We start from the raw sequence: 19,869 nt of genomic DNA, 5'->3' as shown, positions 1-19,869 counted from the left end.
TTGCTGTGGCCGTGGTGTAGGCCGGTGGCTACAGCTCCAATTAGACCCCTAGTCTGGGAACCTCCATATGCCGTGGGTGCGGCTCAAGAAAGACAAAAAAAAAAAAGGGTCACATCCTGTAGGATTTCATTTATGTGAAATATCTAGACTAGGCAAATTCACAGAGGCAGCACGTGGCTCAGTGGTGGTGGCCAGGGGCTGGGGTGGGGCAGAGCATGGGGCGTGAGCACTGAAGCTGTGGGTTTCTTTTGAAGGTGATGAAATTTTCTCACGTTGATTATGGGGGCAGTTGTCTAATTATGTGAATATATTAAAAACCATTGAACTGTACACTTTTTTTTTTTTGGCTTCTCAGGGCCGCACCCATGGAATATGGAAATGCCCAGGCTAGGGGTCATATCAGAGATACAGCTGCTGGCCTACACCACAGCAACACCAGATCCGCCCCCCACAGTCACTGACCAGGGATTGAACCCGCATCCTCATGGATACTAGTCGGATTAATTTCCCCTGAGCCACAACAGGAACTCCTGAACTGTACACTTCAAATGAGTGAATTATATGGTATGTGAGTTATATTTCAATAAAGCTATTACCAAAAACATGGGCAAGTGCCATTTATAAGTGATAGGGGTTAGTTTCGTCTTCCCCCTCCCCCTCCAGTGGGTCCTGCCTTTTCTCCTGTTTTTCAGGGAGGCTGGGCTAGCTCCAGGTTACACCCAGCTGCCTGGAAGATGGTAGTTAAACACTCACAGAGGGCTGATCATGTGTCCGGCTGGTGCTGAGCAAATCACACAGGGATTAGCTCATTTAATCCTGCCACCCCCTGAAGTAGCTCTGTTCTCCCATTTTACAGATGGGGAAATGGAGGCTCAGAGCAATTAGATAATTTGGTTCCAGCTCATGGCCAGTAAGTAGGGCAGAGCTGGGATTCCAACCCAGGCCTCTGGGGCACAGTGTCGGCACTTTTGCCTTTGGGGTTTGGAGTCCTGAATAAGAGGCCCCAAAGGGTCCCGTGTTCCTCCCGCCATCCAGCTGGCCAGGGGAACAGACATGTGCCTGCCTGAGAGCCCCAGAGCCCCACGCCAGGCGGACAGGAATGTGGGTAGGTCCCGGAACCTGCAGGGAGGGGATGCAGATCCCAGGAGGGCAGGGAACTGGCTGGGCCAGTCCAGCTCTTCACCCAGCTTTTCATCTGGCTAATGAGCTGCACTAAGGCAGCCAGACGTGGCACCTGGGGGCCATCGGCCGGACTGATGGAGGCCCAGATACAGCCCGTTCCTAGCAACCTCTTCTGAGTCTGGTCCCACCCTTGGAGATGACAATCTCCTGGCCGGCCGAGCCAAGAAAGCCGAGGTGCCCCCACCCCCACCCCATGGAAGAGAAGGGACCAAGGCAGCGGATGTGAGCGACAGGCTGAGGGAGGGACAGGCCAGCCTCCCTCCACTTACTCAGAAGTTTAACGAGGACACAGGTCCGAAGTCAGCGGCGGTCAGCGCTGGCAGGTGCATGGGATGTCACCCAGCCCCACCTGCTCATTACACAGATGAGCAAACCGAGGCCCTCAGAAGTAATGGAACCTGCCCAAGGTCACGTGGGGGGCAGCTGGTGTCTGGAGCCAGACACAGTTCAAATCCTGACTGCACCCACAACTGCTGAAACCCTGAGGGAGCTACTTTCTATTTCAGGGCCTCGGTTTTATGATCTATAAAGTAGACAAGACACATCCTAACTAGGTGAGTGAGGTGGGTGGGTGGGTGGGGAACAGAGTCACTTCTGGAAACACCGGAATCTGGTTTCAAAGACCCCTTGTGGGTTCGATGATGGAGCTGGAGGTTCAGAGCTGCCTCCGGGGCCCATAAGCAGGTTAGACATCAGGTAAGCTCACGAGTGGGCTGTCACCCGTTTCACCAGCACCTGAAACAGTGCGTGGCACACCAGAACACTCCGCAAATATGTGTTAATCACTTAGCACATTGCAGGGGCCCCATAAATGGTGACATGACCATTCACAAAACACTTTGACTCGCTGCAGGGGTTGCCATTCACAACCACATGGAGCCCTTATGTTGCTCCCTGGTCTGTGCATGGGTTTCTTTCCTTCTCTTTTTTCTTTATCTTTTCTTTGTAGGGCTGCGCCTGAGGCATATGAAAGTTCCCAAGCTAGGGGTTGACTCAGAGCTTCAGCTGCCAGCCTATGCCACAGCCACAGCAACGCCACATCTGAGCCACCTCCGAGCCCTATGGATGGCAACACTCAACCCTTAACCCACCGAGCGAGGCCAGGGATCAAACCCGCATCCTTATGGATACTAGTTGGGTTCTCAACCTGCTGAGCCACAAGGGGAACACCTGTGCATGGGTTTCCGCCTGTGGACCCCCTTTCTCTTCTGGGGACCCCCACTTGCCAGCGGTGCCTGGCCCTGTAAGATAGGTGCCTTCCAAAGAACAGTAACTTCAGGGAGTTCCCTGGAGGCACAGTGGTTAAGGGTTCAGCATCGTTACTGCTGTGGCTCAGGTGTGATCCCTGCTCAGGGATGCCTTGAGCATGGCAAAAAAAAAAAAAAAAGAAGAAGAAAAAGAACAGTTACTTCAAAGCACTGAGGACAACAAATTGAACTCTGCCAGGGAGAAAGCACATCAACACGGCGGAATCCTGATGGCACCACCATGGGGGACACGGCACTGCCACGGAATCCTCCCCAACAAGAGCCCCATCTCACCACTGGGAGCCAGCAGACAATCGCCAACTGAGGGCCGTGCTACAAAACACCTGACCAGACCTCTCCAAAAGTGTCAAGGTCACGAAAGACCAGACTAAGGAACTGTCAGCTGGGAGAAAATGAGGGACCCAGGAGAACTAACAGCAACCCGGGGTCCTGAACAAAAAGAGGACATCAGGGAGGGGGGGACCTGGGGAACCAGAGCAAGGTCATAGTTCAGTTTAGCTTTGCTTTTCTTTCTTGGCCAATCCATGGCACATGGAGTTCCCAGGCCAGGAACCACAGGCATGACCTAAGCCGCAGCTGCGGCAATGCCAGATCCTTAATCACTGGGCCGGGCCAGGGATCGAACCTGCATCCTGGCAATGTAGAGACGCCACTGATCCAATTGTGCCACAGCAGGAAGTCCTGCAGTTTTTATTTGAAAAGGTTTCTTCCAGATTTCCAGGTTTTCCAGCAAACACCCGTAGGAGTAGAGGCTCGTGGGTGATGGGGTGGCCAGGGTACCTACTTGGACAGGCAGGGCAGTGGCTGCTGTGGCCCAAGACCCCGCCTGGCAAAAGCCAATGGGGACCTAGGACACAGCTGTCCCCAGGAACAGCCCTCTCAGCCCAGCCCAGGCTGCGGGCAGGGGACGAGAGTGGGTATCGTGGGCCAGGGAGCGTCACACCCAGCAGACTGGGGCTCTTTCCCCAGAGAATCCACCCTTGTTTTCTTTTCCAGGCTGATGTCGCCAGAGTCTGGCGAGGGTCCAAGAGGGCCCAGGTCCCATCCGAGCCATGACAAGGGGCCCTGTTCACTTGGCCTGCTCTGCATATGAGGCTCCTGGTGCAAGAAGGGGAAATGGGGTGCAGGCCAGTGGGGGGCTGCCTGGGGCTGCCTCAGAGCCTCGAGGTTGGGTTTGAGGACACTTGGAGACAAACAATTGTTTTCTGGGTCTGAGCCCACAGGCACCAGCCTGGAACAGACGTTTCTTTGTGTCTCAGGATGTATTCCGAGCACTGGACCTGTGGGGAGACAGCCTGGGAGCCGCAAGTGGCATTGGGTAGCCTCACTCAGTCACCAGGACCTAGAAACTCAATAATCACAGCCCAACCTGCTCTGCAGGTGGCCGCTCACAGCCCAGGAGGTCAGCTGCCAAGCGAGGATTTGGGGCTGGGACCCAGTGCTGTGATGCCCGGGTCAGGGGTGGCGGTGGCCCAGGACAGCAGGTGGTCTGGCCAGCAGGAATGCCAACCAGAGATGTAGGGACAGAGGTGGTACCTCAGGTCACCCAGACTCTGCAGAAGCTCATTTGGGTAAAGACACACCTAAGGACCCTCATCCCCGCCCCCCACACGTCACTTCTTGGCACTTTAGTGGGTTTTTTGCCCCCCGCCCTTTTTAGGGCCACACCCGCAGCACATGGAAGTTCCCAGGCTAGGGGTCAAATCAGAGCTGCAGCTGCTGGCCTACACCGCAGCTCACTGCAACGCCGGGTCCTTAATCTACTGAGAGGCCAGGGATCAAACCCGCATCCTCATGGATACTAGTCGGGTTCCTCACCTGTTGAGCCACAACGGGAACTCCCTTGTGCTTTTGTTTCGTGTACGGAGCCCCCATGCCCTTTTCTACAACACAGCAGGGCAACCTGTGGTTAAACGCCCAGACCAAAGGCAGGCAGCTTGGCTTTGAATCCTGACTCGGTCCTTATTAAGCTGTCAATGACTTGGCCTTTCTGAGCCTCGGGTTCCCCATCTGTCACTGGGGGTCATGGCAGTCCACACCCCACAAGGCTAGGGCAGTGGTTAATTGGCAGAGTGGATATAAACTGCCGCCTTGGGGGGAGCCCCAACTCTGCTTCTGCCTGGAGCCGCCGGCCAGGGATTTGGGCTCCTTTTAAGGAGCCGATAAAGGACAGCAGCCAAGGCCCCAGGTCAGAACCCACATGCACGGAGAGGGGGATGCAGCTGAAAAAAGATCCCTGGGCACCCCCCCACCATCCACACTGACCCTCCTGCAAGCCCAGACACACTCTGCTGCGCCTTGCAGCTGTCACCTCGCCCGGCGTGGGGAACTCACAAGTAAGCTCAGTATTTGCGAAGGCCTCCTCCAGCTCCTGCAGGGAGCGGCCACATGGATACTGATGAAGCGATAATGCAGCTGCAGGGAAGAGGTGGATCCCAGGCCCAGTCTGGTCGAACCATCTGACTTCGGGCTGAGGATCGGGTCACTGGTTTGGGGATTTGAGGGCTTCCGGGTGTTTCTCCCAGGAGGTCTACTGCTCTGAGAACTCTCCCCTGTCTGCAGCCAAATAAGCACGGAAGGAGTGGGTGGGGAAGGGCCTCTCGCCGGAGTGTTCACGCTGAACCCCAAGAACGCCTCAGATTCCTGCCTTCCCATCCCCGGGATCCGCCTGGGAACACAGTTCTGGGCTCCCATCCTCCCTCTGGCCCTGAGGGCCCCACCTCTCACCTGAGCCGAAGCAAGAGCCTCCCCCAAGCGTCTCCCTGCCCCCCGACTCCCGCTGCCCCCAACCAGCTTCTGCGCATTTGCCAGGAAGATCTCTCCACGAGGCAACCAGATCTATACTGTCCAGCCTCAACCACGCCACTTCAAAGAAACTATCCTTATAAAGCACTTAGACCCTGGACAGCTGTCGCCCTGTGACCATTCGGGAGTGCTCCCTGCCGCGTCCACAGAGCCTGTCCCAGCAAACAGTCCGATCGTCCCTGCTGCTGACGCCTGGAGGAACGACCTGCCTGCCCTTAATTTCTCTGTCTGCACAATGAGCTTATTGCATCTGCTGACCAGGTAGCAAACAGAAAGACACATGTTGACAGGAGGAAAATATTCCCCGGGGGGTGCTGGGTGCTGTCTCCTTGTTCTCAAGGCCACGCCGTCCAACAGAAATAGAACGTGAGCCACATTTGCAGTTTAAATCTTCCTGGTAGCCCCATGAAAGACAAAAAGAAACAAGGTAATTTTAAAATGTTATACTTTTTTAACCTAAGACAGGTAAAATATCATTTGGACAGGCAGTCAATAGAACTTTATTTTTATTTTTTGGCTTTTTATGGCGCACTTGCGGCATATGGAGGTTCCAAGTCTAGGGGTCGAATCAGAACTGCAGTTGCCAGCCTACGCCCCAGCCACAGCCACGCCAGATCCCAGCTGTGTGTGTCTGCGACCTACACCACAGCTCACGGCAACACCGGATCCTTAACCCATTCAGCAAGGCCAGCAAGGCCAGGGATCGAACTGGCATCCTCATAGATACTAGTCAGATTCATTACCACTGAGCCAAGATGGGAGCTCCTCAATAGAACATCGTTAATGAGATAGTTCCCATTCTTTTTTTCATACTTGACCCCTCAAAGCCGGGCATGCAGTTGACACTCGCAGGATATCCCAGTTCCTTCCAAGCACAGCTCATGTGGCTAGTGGGCGACAGACAGGGTGGCAGAGTTCTGGGTGATCCCAGGGCCTCTGGACCGCTCTGCTCTGAGCCCACGGAGGCTGCAGCCCATCACTTCTGCCGCAATGACGCTGATGGATGCTCGGAGCATCTAAGTCCCTCACTCAGTGCCTGGTACCTAGGGACACTCAATTAAAGGTCACTCCCCTTGGCTCTCTGCCACTCTCCCACCACCCCCACTCAGCTGGCCAGACACCTGCCCAAGGCCAGGCCTCGTCTATGGGTCTCTGCTGCTTGACTTCAAAACAATCCAGGGCTCCTGGCTGTGCGCAGCAGAGGTTGGGCCCCTGTGTGCAGTGCCAGGGCATCCAGGCCCCAGCCCCACACCTTTCCCGGGTTCTAGGAGCTGCTGCATCCTTGCCCATATCCACAGGGCAGAGCTGGGCCACTTGGCCTGCTCCAGCCAAACCTCCCTCCTTGCCTGGGAGAACGGCCGCTTTGCTGACCACGAGGGAGGAGAGCTGCCGTCAGCCTCCAGCCCAGCCGTCGCTGCCTGCCCAGGACTGTTCTGTCCGCCGTCCATCACAGCCCGACCTGCTCTCTCTCCGCGTGGAGAGACGGACAGGGACAGGGTATAACTGAGGGGGACAGCCCTTCCTCCCTGGCCAGGGCCACCTCACCCTCCAGGCCTGAGCGATCCCCATGTTCCGGCCCTAGAGCACGTCTACACTTCCTCCCTTTTGGGGTGAATTCAGCTCTGTGGGTGCAAGGAGGAGTACCAGCCCTGGAACGCCTGGAACGCACAGAGCCCACACCTCTCCCTGGAACCAGCCTCCCCAGCCTGGCCCCTCCCAGAGCCCAGACACCGGGCCGGCCTGCTGGCCCTGGTCAACCCCCACCCCACCCCCCGGGTCCTGCCTGCTCCAGGGCCAGCCAAGGCCTAAGAGGCTCCCTGGGGACCGCCAAGCTCAACTTGGGTGTGGGATGGCCTCCAGTCCCCACTTTCTTTAAATACTGAGAGAGAGCAAAGGCTGTCACTCCAGGACACCTGTCCTATCTCTGTGGCAAAGGCACATGCGGCCGTTGCAGGAAACGAGTGCTGGATATGAACTACCGGACACTAAGAGGAATCACTAGGTGCCCACCACGTGATGCCCTTTCCTGCATCACGCCCTGAAATCTCACGGCCCTGGGAGGAAGGTGCCTCATAGTCATTGTTCCTCTCTCTTCCTCCCTCTTCCCTTCCCTTTCTTCCTCCTTCCTTCTTTCTTTCCTTCTCCTTCTCTCCCTCCCTCCTTCCTTTCCTCCTTTTTCCTTTTTGGCTGCTCCCATGGCCTGTGAAAGCTCTCCGTCCAAGAATCGAACCCACACCACAGCCGTGACCCAAGTCACAGCAGTGAGAGTCCAGGGATCCTTAACCTGCTGTGCCACAAGGGAACGCCTGGGACACTTTTCTTAATTCTGCCTATTAAGCTATAAACTTTTGGACAATAAGGATTTACTCATCTTTGGGGGGCTCTCTGTAGCCTTTAATTCCAGGCCTTGCATAGGCTTGGGGGTCCACAAACAGGTGTTGAACTGAGCAGACATTTTATAGCATGTCAACAATTCCTATCTCCCCATTTTCCAGGACAAGATAACTGAGGCTCAGAGAGGTTAAGAAGCCTGCCCAAGGTCACACAGTTGGGAAGTGGTCATGCCATGATTTGAACAGGCCAGAGCCACCTCCTCAGAACAAGAGGGATGTCAATACTATGTCACATAAAGTGACAGAGAGACAGTGGGAGACGGGACCAAGCAGCAAGGCGTTCCCCTCCCAGGGGAGGTGTTTCCATCTTGTTGGCATCTGTATCGGTGCAACTAATCCCAGCGGTTGAGTAACAATCCGTGGCGGTAACAGAGGCTGAGTCATTCTCCGAAGATGCCAGCCCCACAGGGGGCTCCCAGCCTGTCCCGATGAACAAGCCATTCAAGGGGAAGGAACTGGCTCAAGGGAACCCCGCCCTGGGCCACGCCCTCAGTGTCTGAGCAAGGTCGCTTTGATCCTAACTCATCATCAAAGGTGATACTCTTAGTGCTTCCAGTGCAGGTAAAGAAACTGAGCCTGGGGACGGACGGAGACTTGCCTGAAGCCAGGTTCGTGTCTGTGCTGCTGACTGCTGCCACCCCTGCTCGTTTTCCAGACCATCAATATTTCTAGATAGTCAATAATTACTTGGAGTTCCCGTTGTGGCTCAGCGGTTAGCGAATCCGACTGGGAACCATGAGGTTGTGGGTTGGATCCCTGGCCTGGCTCAGTGGGTTGAGAATCCTGCGTTGCCGTGAGCTGTGGTGGAGGTCGCAGACGAGGCTCAGATCCCAAGTTGCTGTGGCTATGGCATAGACCGACGGCTACAGCTTTGATTAGACCCCTAGTCTGGGAACCTCCATATGCCGTGGAAGTGGCCCAAGAAATGGAAAAAAAAAAAAAAAAAAACTACTGAGTAAATTTTCACCCCTAACTCCTTGTCATCTCTCTGTCCCTCTTACAGTCCCTGGGGACAGGTCCTTCTCCATTACCAAGTCCCTGGAGACAGGCATTGTCAATGTGCTTTAAAGTGTCTGCTCAATTCAGAAGCTATTTCTGGAGCCCCGAGCTTGTGCAAGGCCTGGAATTAGGGTTACGGAAGAACAGCCACCCAGAGACCAGTAAGTGCTTGTTGTCCAATTGTTTATGGCCTAATAGACAGGATTAAGAAAAGTACCTCAATAACTACAATTACAAAGATTCAGATGGCCTGGGTCAGGGTACTTTCATCCACTTTGCCCCTCTCAGGCCTTGCATCCTAACTTAGTTATGAAAACACAGCTAGGGTCTATAAAACACAGGAAAAGAGCAAAAAGGAAACGGAGAAAGCAAGATAAATAAGAAATACAAAATAAGGTGGTAGGAGTAGATCCAAACATATCAGTCACTAAAATAAATATGAATGAGTTAAATTCACCTGCTAAAAGTTAAGACTCTCAGGTGAGACTAGGAAAACAAAAGACAGCTCTATGCCACTTTATAAGACATGTATGTAAAAACAAAATGACATGGGAGGTTGAGGATAAAAGAATAGGGTACAACAGAGGCAACTGCTATGGAAAAGGAAGACCACGGTGCATATAACTCTAGGATGAGCTGGAATGGGGTCATCAGTGTCGACATAGGGTTCGCCTCCCTGGCTGCACATCCCAAGACCCAAGTCTGGGCCCTGCTCCCCTGATTCTGACTTAATTGGTTGGCGACCGTGCCTGGATATCACTCTTAAAGCCCAGGTGATTCTAAAGTACAGGCAGGGCTGGGAACGCGGAGATGAACCGAAGCCTTGTTTTACAGGGTTGGGGGAGCAGTAGGGGGAAGACTCACCGGGTTTCTGCAGCAGGAAGCAGGACCCAGGAAGCACCCAACAAATACCAGGTGGACTGGTCAACTGACTGATAGGCTCCCTACTGGAAACTTCCATGGTAATTCGAACAAGTAAGTCTCATTAGTAAGTGGCTCCACACCCCGCTACTAATCCTGGGGAAGTGGATTCCTAAACTGAGAGGGCTGCTGGGATAGGAGGCTCTGTTTCCTGGCCAAATCCATTTCCGCCCAGGGAAGGCCACCCCACCTCCAGGCCCCATTGTCAGGCGTGTGCTTTTACAGACACACAAAGAAGTTCAGGCCACTTCGGGTAACGCCAGGGCGTGTCTTGAAGATTTCTGCAAGGTTTAAATGGGGCTTCAGCCCATCTCGACACCCCTGGTTGTTAGGACACAATTCAGGTTTGAGGCCGGTGGACAAGGAGTACTGGCCTCTGTTTGTGAAGCACCTACTATGTGCTCGATGCTTTACGTACATTGTCTTAAGATCTCTCCATCATCTTACACGCCTCTAGTCTGCAGATTCAAAATGGGCCTCCCACCGCTGCTTACAGAGCAACCTACTATGTGCTAGGCACTGTCCTGGGGGTGTGAGAGCAATGGCACAGCCTGCAAAATCCCTGCCTTCCTGAAGGGCAGAGTGGGACAGGAATGTGGCCAGTGGCACAGCTGCTGAGAGGCCAAGTTGGGCCTAGAAGGTGGGTCCGTGGCTCCCCAACCCAGGCTCTTTCTACTCCACCCACCAAGCCCTCTGTCCCTGCCCTTGGCCTCAGCTTCCCTCTCGGGAACAGGGGGGCCTGGCTGCCCAGTTTAGAGTCGGGGAGAGTCAAGCTCCTTATCCGGAGCTGCAGGACCAGAGCCCTCTCTGTTCGTGGTGGTACAAACTCAGAATCCTTCCTCAACCTTCAAAGAGAACCAAAAAACCCCCATGCCCCGGAGGGAGAAATGAAAACCCTCAAAGCCATGGGTCTGAAGTCTGAGCCCAAGCTGTTGGGGCAGCAAAGAATTCTACACACAACTGTTTTCCTTCAGCCGCACAGCCTTCCAGGGTCAGCAAGCAGCCAGCGGGGTGCAGCTACTGGCCAGCGAGCAGCCTGGTTTGCATTTATCTTACAAACCCTCTGACCAGGGAAGGATGGGCTGGGCGGCCAGCTGGGACACCCCAGCAGCCAGCTCGCCCGCTCCCAGCTCAGAGCAGCTGAGACTGAAACTCTGAGCCTCACCTGGAAGCGAGATGCTGTCGTGTTATCTAAGAAAGACAATACAATCACAGTTTAGGGCGGGTGTTGCCCGCTAGGACTCAGCCTCAGAGCCTCCCACCTGATGTTAGCACCATTCTCGGTCCGGACTATTGTCCCCTCCCCGGCTTCTGAGACCCTTGGGGGTGCCTCTCCCTCCAGGACCCTTCAGCTTGGCCTGCATTCCTGCTTCCGAGGCCTTGGGCACCTTGCCCTGGTGAGACCAGCTCGTCTTTCTCCCCACAACCCCCTCTCTCCCTGCTCCCCAGACTCTGAGACAGGACTGCAGGCTTCCCTCCCTGGGATCTCACCCCTGCTGGTTTTTTTTGGTTTTTTTTGTTTGTTTGTTTGTTTTTAGGGCCACACCTGCAGCATATGGAGGTTCCCTGGCTAGGGGTCGAATTGGAGCTGCAACTGCCAGCCTACACCATGGCCACAGTAACACAGTTCTGAGCCTCATCTGCAACCTACGCTGCAGCTCGTGGCCATGTCAGATCCTTTAATGCACTGAGCGAGGCCAGGGATTGAACCTGCACCCTCTTGGATATGAGCTGGATTCTTAACCCACTCCACCCCTGCTGTTTCGGCTGCCAGTTCTCCTCGTCCACGCCACTTCTCACTTTAAAAACTTGAAAACTCCTGACCTAGCTCAAACATGCAGAAAAGTACGGAAAAAGAATCCTACTGGACATGGCTAATGTTCGTTCCCACATGGCCGGGGGCTTAGATTTTGTTTAAAAAAAAATACAGTGTGGTTATAATAATAACTACCCTTGAGCCCCCTCTTCTGGGGGAGGGTAATTTTGGAGTTGCTGGTTTCTTCCAAGGTCTGTTTTATTTATGTTTTTATTTTTTATTTTTTGTCTTTTCTAGGGCCGCACCCTCGGCACATGGAGCTTCCCAGGCTAGGCGTCGAATTGGAGCTACAGCTGCCGACCTGCGCCACAGCCACAGCAACGCAGGATCCAGGCCACGTCTGCGACCTACACCACAGCTCACGGCAATGCCAGATCCTTAACCCACTGAGCGAGGCCAGGGATTGAACCCGAAACCTCATGGTTCCTAGTTGGATTCGCCATTGTGCCATGACCGAAAGTCCCTTAAGTCTGTTTTAAACTTTCAATACATACCCACGTCTGCACCCAGAAGCCATGTGCAACTGCTTTGTAAGAATGGTTTCAAATGAGCACAAATGTGCTGTGTCCTTAGCTTGTTTTGTTCACACAATGGGATGCCCTTGCAGGCCAACGTGATGCATGGGTGCACCCCTCACCCATCTCATGCCCCTGGGCTCCCTCTTCACCATCCCCTCCTGAGAAGCCCCTCTGCTTCCACTATCTCAGCACTTAACCACTGGCATTGTTGCAGCCTGTTTACAAGCGCACGGAAGATGGGGGATGGGGCAGGGGCTCTCTGCTGGCCGCTGCCTTCTCTCCACGAGACAGAAGCCCCACCCACTCCATTTCTTGGTGGGGGGAGCCTGCACCTGCAGCAGTGCGAGATATTTCAGGAGGGCTAGACTCTCAGCAGTTCCCCTGGGCTCACCCGCATTCACTGATTCACTCGTTCAGTGCGCAGCGCACGGGCCGCCCCAGCCAGTCAGACCTCCACCTCCATCAGACCACCGACCGACGCACAAAGTCAAAGCCCGGCCACAGAGATAAGAGTGACTCAGGAGATAGATGGACCAATGGAGGAGGTGCATCTGCCCCAGCAGAGAGGTTAGGAAGGGCTTTCCTAAGTACCAGACGCCGATTGAGAAAGAGAACCAAGAGGAGCAGGAAGAGCACTCCAGGCAGGAGGAACAGCATGAGCAAAGGCCAAGGAGCGGGAAGCATCATGGGGAAGAGAGGGGAACGCATTGGTGTTGTGTGGGGTGGCAGCTCCCAGGGCCTGGGAGCTAAGAGAAGTTTGGGGCAGGATGGAGCAGCGATGGGACCACATCACATCTTGCAGAGCTCCCTGGCTGCCCTGGGGAGAAGGGACTGGGGTGAGGGGGTAGAAGCAGCAATGTGCACAGGTGAGGGGGCCTGGTGACCCAGCTGGGCCGCTAGGGCAGGGCTCAGCCTGCTGGAGGCACCATGGGGTGCCGGGGGCCTCCCCTCCAGGCCCAGAAGGATGGAAGAAGATCCACCAAAAGGAGAGAGAACAAACACCAGGGGCCATTTCCGTCTTCCCACTCCCGAGACAGGCCGGGGCAGGCAGCAGAGCTGGGGATTCAGCCTTGACAAGGAGCTTGGAAATGCTCTCAAGGGCAGCCTCTCCCTGACCCCCCCTGCCCCTGGGCCCTCCAGATGCCCCCACCCCCCTTAGAGTATTGCCTAAATGGTCCAAACTGAGCTAAGCGTCTCCCCACAGAGCCCCCTCTCCCCAGGTGACCACGCTGACAACGCCTGAGATGCGCCACCAGCAGCCATTGTTACAGGTCCAGGTCCATTCTGTTCTGAGTCTAATTTCCCAGGTCTCGTTTCCTCTGCCAAGAGGACTGGGCAAGTGAGGGCAACACTGGAGAGGAGAGGCGGGAAGGGTGGCTGGGTGGAGTCAGGGATACAGAACCCAAGGACTCCACCATCTGGCCCAGGGCAGTCCCCAGAGACAGCTGCCACCAGCCCCAGGTACAGCTGGGGAGACCTGTTTCCCTCCCCAGGGGCCCTGGGCCCCCAGCATCGGCCACTCATGAGCCTGAGGGGACCACCTGTACTCCTGGCCGCAGTGCTACCCTCTGTCAGATGGAACACCACCACTGGCCTGGCAGCCACGGCATCAGAATCAGATGCTGTCACGTCCATGGCCGTGCTGAGCGCACAGTAGGTGTGTTAGTGGAGAAGTGGCTGGGCAGGTCACTCTGGTCCTGATCACCCACATGGTGAGAGGTGGGCTTTACCGACAGGGCCCCCCCAGAAAAACTGGTCACATTTTTCCAGCTGTCACTGATCAAGGCAGGTATGGGTGTTTCTCCACGTGTCTCTTTTTGTGGTCTTTTTAGGGTCAAACCTGAGGCATATGGAAGTTTCCAGGCTATGAATTATATCAGATGCAGCTGCAGGCCTACACCACAGGCACAGCAACTTGGAATTCCAGCCATGTCTGGGTCCCACACCACAGCTCACGACAACACCAGATCCTTAACCCATGGAGCAAGGCCAGGGATTGAACCCGTGTCCCCATGGATACTAGGCGGGTTGGTTACTGCTGAGCCACGACTCCACCACGTGTCTTCTTAAGGGGGGGCCCATGTGAAGGCTGGGAGAGCACATGAGAGGCAGCTGACCCGCCCCCTTGGGCTGCAGCTCCACAGCTGGAAGAGGACCAGCTGCCTGGTCAGCTCTGGTCTTAGCACCAGCCTCAGCCTTGCCAGCACCGTCTGATTACCAGCGCTGATGGACGGCGCTGGGCCCATCACTTGCATTACCTCGCTGGATCCACGAGTGACCTCACCAGCTGGGGAGTTGCTGCTTTATTCCCGTTTCACAGATGAGGCAACTGAGGCTCAGAGATGCAAAGTGACCTGTCCAAAGTCACACAGCTCTGGAGAGGCAGAGCTCAGGCTTGAATTCACACCTGGATGACATCAAACTCTATGCCTTTAACCACCAAGAGGCCCGGGGTACCCTGGCTGGCTTCCAGGCAGACACACAGCCTTTTCACCAGCCTCAAAACCTTGGGCTCTGCCTCTCAAACAAGGTCCCCTCATTTAGATAATTTCTTTTCTTTTTTTTTTTTTGCAAGTTTTTTTAATTTAACTTAATTTGATTTACTTTTAATGGCCGTAGTTGCAGCATATGGAAGTTCCCAGGCTAGGGGTTGAATAGGAGCTACAGCTGCCAGCCTATGCCACAGCCACAGCCATGCCAGATCCAAGCCAAGACCTACACGGCAGCTCAAGGCAACGCCAGATCCTTAACCAAATGAGCAAGGCCAGGGTCAAACCCGCATTCTCATGGATACTAGTTGGATGCTTAACCTACTGAGCCACAATGGGAACTCCCATTGAGGTCCTTCTTGCAGGACTTTGCCCAAGTGAGGTTGGGAAGCGGTGCCAGGCTTCTGGATGTTGACCCAGTTCTGGGTGGAAGAGCAAAATTGGTCCCATTTTACAGATAGGGAAGCTGAGGCTTCCAGTGAGACCAAACTTCTTTGCCAAAATCAAATGCAGGTAGCATTCAGTCTAACCACTCCTCCCGATGACAGCTGGACACCTCTCCAGGAAGTCCTCCCTGATAGCCTGGGTCTCCACCCTAACCTGACAGCCCTCACTTCAGACCAGTCAGGGAGCACCAGAGCTGGCAGGTTGGAGACCTCGTCTGCCCAGCTCTATGTCCCCAAGCCCTCGCCAGGCTGCCACCACCAGTGGGACAGTCCTGTAGTCACACTTGTAATTAAGTAAAATTCCATCAAGAGCAAGGAGATTTACAACCTCTCCTCCACATCGACCGCCACTCCCCGGGAATGGCGCCCCTGAAATCGGGCATTGCACCCCCCGTCCAGCACGGCATCCAGCTCAGTCCCAGACACACAGCAGGTGCCTCTTCCAATTCATTCAATACTTATAATCACGAGAGCTGCCGTGGATTGAGGCTTCCTATACTTCTCCATTCTTTCTCCACGTGATTTCACTAATCCTCACACCAACAATATCACGAGGCAGGGACTATTTCTATGCCCATTCTACAGGTGAGAAAACAGAGGCTCATAGAGGCCAAGCAGCTCTCCCCTGGCCACACAGCCGGGAAGCAGGGACTACACTCCCAGCCACAGAGCAGGGCAGCAGGACCAGGGCCCCTGGAGACCCTCCCTCCTGAGCTGGACACTGTTCTCGGCGGCCTGCACCATCAGGCCTGACCCTGTCATTAGCTCAGGTGTGAACACCAACTCCCACACCTGTCATTAGGAAGCAGGGAGACGAGAGCAGCGGGGTTCACACCCAGTTTCAGCTGCTAAAAGGCGACCAAACAGGGAGGGGTGGTTTTCTCCAAGGGGGCTCTGCAGTCACTGATTTCGGCTCACTTGTGGGGTCCAAAGCCTGTGGCTGCCTGGGTGTGAGGGGTCCTGGCTCCGGGCCCCCTTACTGGGGGCGGGGATGCTGAACCCTCAGTCTGGGGCATTCTCTCCACTGTTCCACCTGCTCCTCCCAGCAACCCCATACAGAAGATATTAACCCCACTGCCGCTTTGCAGTCGAGGAAATCAAGGCTCAGAGAGGTTCCATGACCTGCACAGCAGATGCAGCAAAGCTGGGACCAGAGGCAAGGGACTCCTATCCATCTCAGCGCTGAGTCTCACTGGCAACCCCACCTTCCCCCGGACAAAGGAGGAGGCCCCCAGAAACTCAGTGTGGATGAATAACTTGGGGGGTCAGCACCCCATGACCGGTGGCCACATCTTAAGAGTTACAAGTACAGAGCTAGGCACCAGGTAGCTCAGAGGAATCTTATTGAGAGAGTTGGGCAAGAGGCTACTTCCCGCCCCTCAATCTGGTCCATGAACTTGTCCCCACCAAGGGGGAGGGGCACAGGGATATGCTGGGCTGGCAAGACCTCACAGGGAAATGCCTGGCGCTACCCAGGGCTGTAACTGTACAAGGCCACGGGGACCCAAGAGAAGAGCTTCTCACCCCATCTTGGGGGGAGAATCAGGGATGCTTCTTGGAGTAAGAGGCCTCTAAGACATCTGGGACCAGCCAGTCATTCAGCCAGGGGCAGAAGGTGGCTGCCTTGGGCCAGGGGTTATTGAGAAGGGCAGGATCCGTGTCCTTGGCACCCTGAGTTCCCAGAACGCTAAAGGATGGGAATTCCTTCCTGCCTGCCCTTTGCCGGGAAGGCCAGGACCCTCCCAGCTTGTCTGGATTCATTATAACCTTTTGTTGGGTCCAAGCCTCGGCCTTGGGGGACTGGGCAGACGGATGGAGGCAGGAGAAGGGGGAGCAGAGGGATGGGGCCGGCAGAGGGCAGGGCGGGGCTGGCGCATCTCCTGGTGTGTGGGTGTGGGTGTGTGTGAAGAACTGGGGGGGGCCCCCGTCTTGGTAGGGGGAGGACAGAACAGTCCTCCGGGGCTGGCATGGAGCATTTGATTGTGCAAGAACAGTTCAGGGACTGGACGGGACCCCAGCTGGGTTTGCGAGCCAGCTGGACCCAGACACAGAGGAACAGCGTGCAGGGCCCTGCCCAATCCCTGGGGTTGTGAAAGACCATGGAGGCTTGGGGGGGGGGGGGAATCTTGGGAGGGGAGGGGAATAAATGCTCCTGAACTTGAAACAGCTTAAAGGAGAGCTGGGCGGGGGTGGGGGGGATGAATCACAGGACAGGGGAGTTTCTGAAAGGGTTGGAACTCAAAGAAATGGAGAACCCACCCTCCTTAGGCCAGTGCCCAGGCTGCTTGCACCTGTCAGACAGGTCGGCCTGGATGGGACCACAGGGGCAGGGAGAGAGCCCAGGCCAGAGTCTCCTCACCTTCCTTTGAGGCCTGCAGAGGAGTGGGGGGGTGGGGGTGGGGAAGAGGGGTCTCAGGTGAGGGCACCTTGGGGCAGATACTCCCAGGCAGGTTTGCTCTGCAACTGCTGAGTTCCCCACCTGCCTGAAGGCCCTTGTCAGGAGAAGTTTGGGAAAGCTGTCTCCCAGCCGGGAGCCCCCACCCCATTTTCCTTAGAGAGGGAACAAGGCGGGGTCTTCAGTCCTGCTTCCTTCCTCAATCTCAGCATCTCCACCAGGCTCCCCTAAACCCCTTATTAAATGCATACATGAGGTTTATCAAAACGGACGTGGGCTGCCGCCTCAAAGCAAACACATCAAGACATGTCATTCCCTTTCCAGGCAGCCCTGGGAACCCGCGGCTCAAAGACGCTGCCAGTTTCGCCAGTTTCGGGGCTGGAGGAGGGGGGGGCAGCCACGCCCCGGAAAAATCCCCGCAGGGAGATGGCCCAGTTGCTGCTCAGCTGTTGCGCAGACCCCGAAGGAGAGGGGAGTTGGGGGTGGACAGAGGGTGGACCCCCAGCCGGGATTCCCCCAACCCCACCCCACACCCACCCATTCCTCCGGACTAGATTGGAGAGCTCAGGATGGCTCTAGAAGTAATGCTCCAGGTGGCACGTGCCCCCACCTCTCGCCTCCCCGACGCCAGAAGCACCTGCTCCTCCAAGAAGCGCTGGTGAACGCCCCCCTGCCCCAGGCTCCAGCTCAGTTTCACTGCCCTGTTGCGCCCCTAGACAGCTTCCTGGGTCCCCCGCGCTTCCCCCCAACGCCCCTGCCTTGGGTGCAGCATTCTCGGGACACGTCACCCTCCACCCTGGCCCAGGAGGACCCCCCCCAACCCCCTGCGCAAGGCGGTCCCCTGTCCCTCCAGCTTAGTTCCCCGCCTCTAAGCGCCTAAGCCGGTGCTTTCTGGGCTCCTAGAACTCTCTGGTACCAAACAGCGTGTCTTCCCTCGGCGACCCCAGCCCATCCCCATCCCCATCCCCAGCTTGGCGGTGCTTCCCAGCTCAAGGGTGACCCTCGAGCCCCGTGTTCCCGCGCGTCGCGCACTCCTGGCCGGGTTCCCCCCGCCCCCTGGGCCTCCCAGGACAGTGCTTCCTGGGCCCCCGCCGCAGCCCTCAAGGCCCAGCCGTTCCCCCCACACGCACACACGCCCTGGGCGGTGCATCCTGGCCCAGCGCGTCCGCAGCGCGCGGTATGCGGGCGCCTGCTCACCTGCGGGTCCGAACCGTGGGGCTGTATTTGCCTTTGTTTCTCTTCCTGAAGAGCGAGTTCATGGTGGCGCTCGGGGCGCTCGGGCGGGGCGGCGGGTCGCGGCGCCGGGCTGGGCACTGGGCGGCGGAGGGCCCGGCACGCACCGAGGGGCGGGCTGCGGGCGCAGGTGAGCGAGCGGCGGCGCGGGAGCCCCGAGTGCAGCGCGGCGGCGGCGGCCGGTCACTACTCGCGGGGGGCGGGGCGCCCGCAGGCCGCGGGCGCTCCCGGCCGCTCCCGAGAAGGTGGTGCTTACCTTCCCCGGGGAGGGGCACCGGGCGGGGCTTCCCGGCACGCCGGGCGCGCGCCCTCGTCCGGGCCCGGCTGGAGCGAGCGGAATGCCCGCCCTGGGATGGGGGTGGGGGCCCCCCCTCCGCGTGCGCCCCGACACCGGGACACGGGAGAGGCTGGGCAGGCCGGCGGGTGCGCACTTGCGGCTTTCGCGAGCAAGCCGGGGACCTGCTCACCTCCCACCCCCGGCCTGGCGCGCCCCCTGGCTGAGGTCCCTCTCCAGGCTCTCGGCTGCTCCTCTGGGGCATCAGCGCTGCCTCTCTTTGGCTGACATCCCCTCCCCTCCACAGGTGTGGCAGAGATCGGATGGGTCCCTGTGCCCCACAGATAGTGAATTACACCCAGGTGGTGGCAGGGTAGATGGTAGTTGAGAAAGGGGAGCCCTGGACTGCGCCCGCCTGAGTTCAAGTCCTACCCCCACAAACGGTCAGCTGACTCCTTGGCGAGGCATCTTGCCGCTTCCAGCCTCAGTTTCCTTATTTGTCAAACAGTGATAACCACAGCCCCCATCCCATAGGGTTCTGAGGAGATTCCTGGAGAGGCACACAAAGCGCTTAGGGCAATGCCTAATGTGCCAAGTCAGACTCGGCGCCAGGTGAGCCCGCGGCCGGGCTGCGCTGGGTGCGGGCAGAGAAGGCTGCAGTTAGACAGTAAATCGAGTCTGGCCCGCGAGCTAGAGGGGACCCTGAGGGCGGGGAGGGCTCGGCTCCACTTTGGAGGGCACTGGGGGTGCGGAGCCCAGCGGGAAGGAGCGGCGCAGAGTGAGTGAGTCAGAAGGCATGGAGATAAGTCCAGGTGAAAGGGCTAATTAGGGCTCAGATGGGGAGCTATGAGGTCTGCGGGGGCAGGAGGCAGGGGCTGGCACGGGGCATCGAGTCATCAGGCCAGTCCCTTTCCCAGTTTTTTTTTTTTTTTTTTTGGTCTTTTTAGGGCCGCAGGAAAGGCATATGGAGGTTCCTAGGCTAGGGGTCCAATCAGAGCCACAGCTGCCGGCCTACACCACAGACACAGCAGCACCAGATCCAAGCCATGTCTGAGACCTATACCACAGCTCACCGCCACACCAGATCCTTAACCCACTAGTCAGGCCAGGGATTGAACCCGAATCCTCAT

General features: G+C 56.7%; 1 protein-coding gene across 2 annotated transcripts in view; it reads right to left on the bottom strand.

Annotated features, from left to right (window-relative positions):
* The window catches only part of PPL (periplakin), a 50,622-nt gene extending 31,830 nt beyond the window's left edge, over positions 1-18,792 (bottom strand). For both annotated transcript variants that reach the window (XM_047780572.1, XM_047780573.1), the window contains exon 1: positions 18,430-18,792. In XM_047780572.1, the coding sequence (XP_047636528.1) occupies positions 18,430-18,491 (62 nt within the window). In that variant the 5' untranslated portion in view covers positions 18,492-18,792. The remainder of the gene's footprint in view (positions 1-18,429) is intronic.
* Between the last annotated feature and the right edge of the window lie 1,077 nt (positions 18,793-19,869).

The sequence above is a fragment of the Phacochoerus africanus genome, chromosome 5, assembly GCF_016906955.1.
Source record: "Phacochoerus africanus isolate WHEZ1 chromosome 5, ROS_Pafr_v1, whole genome shotgun sequence".
NCBI classification, from domain to species: Eukaryota; Metazoa; Chordata; class Mammalia; order Artiodactyla; family Suidae; genus Phacochoerus; species Phacochoerus africanus.
The sequence above is the reverse complement of the archived record's forward strand: the minus strand, read 5'-3'. Positions and strand labels throughout refer to the sequence as shown.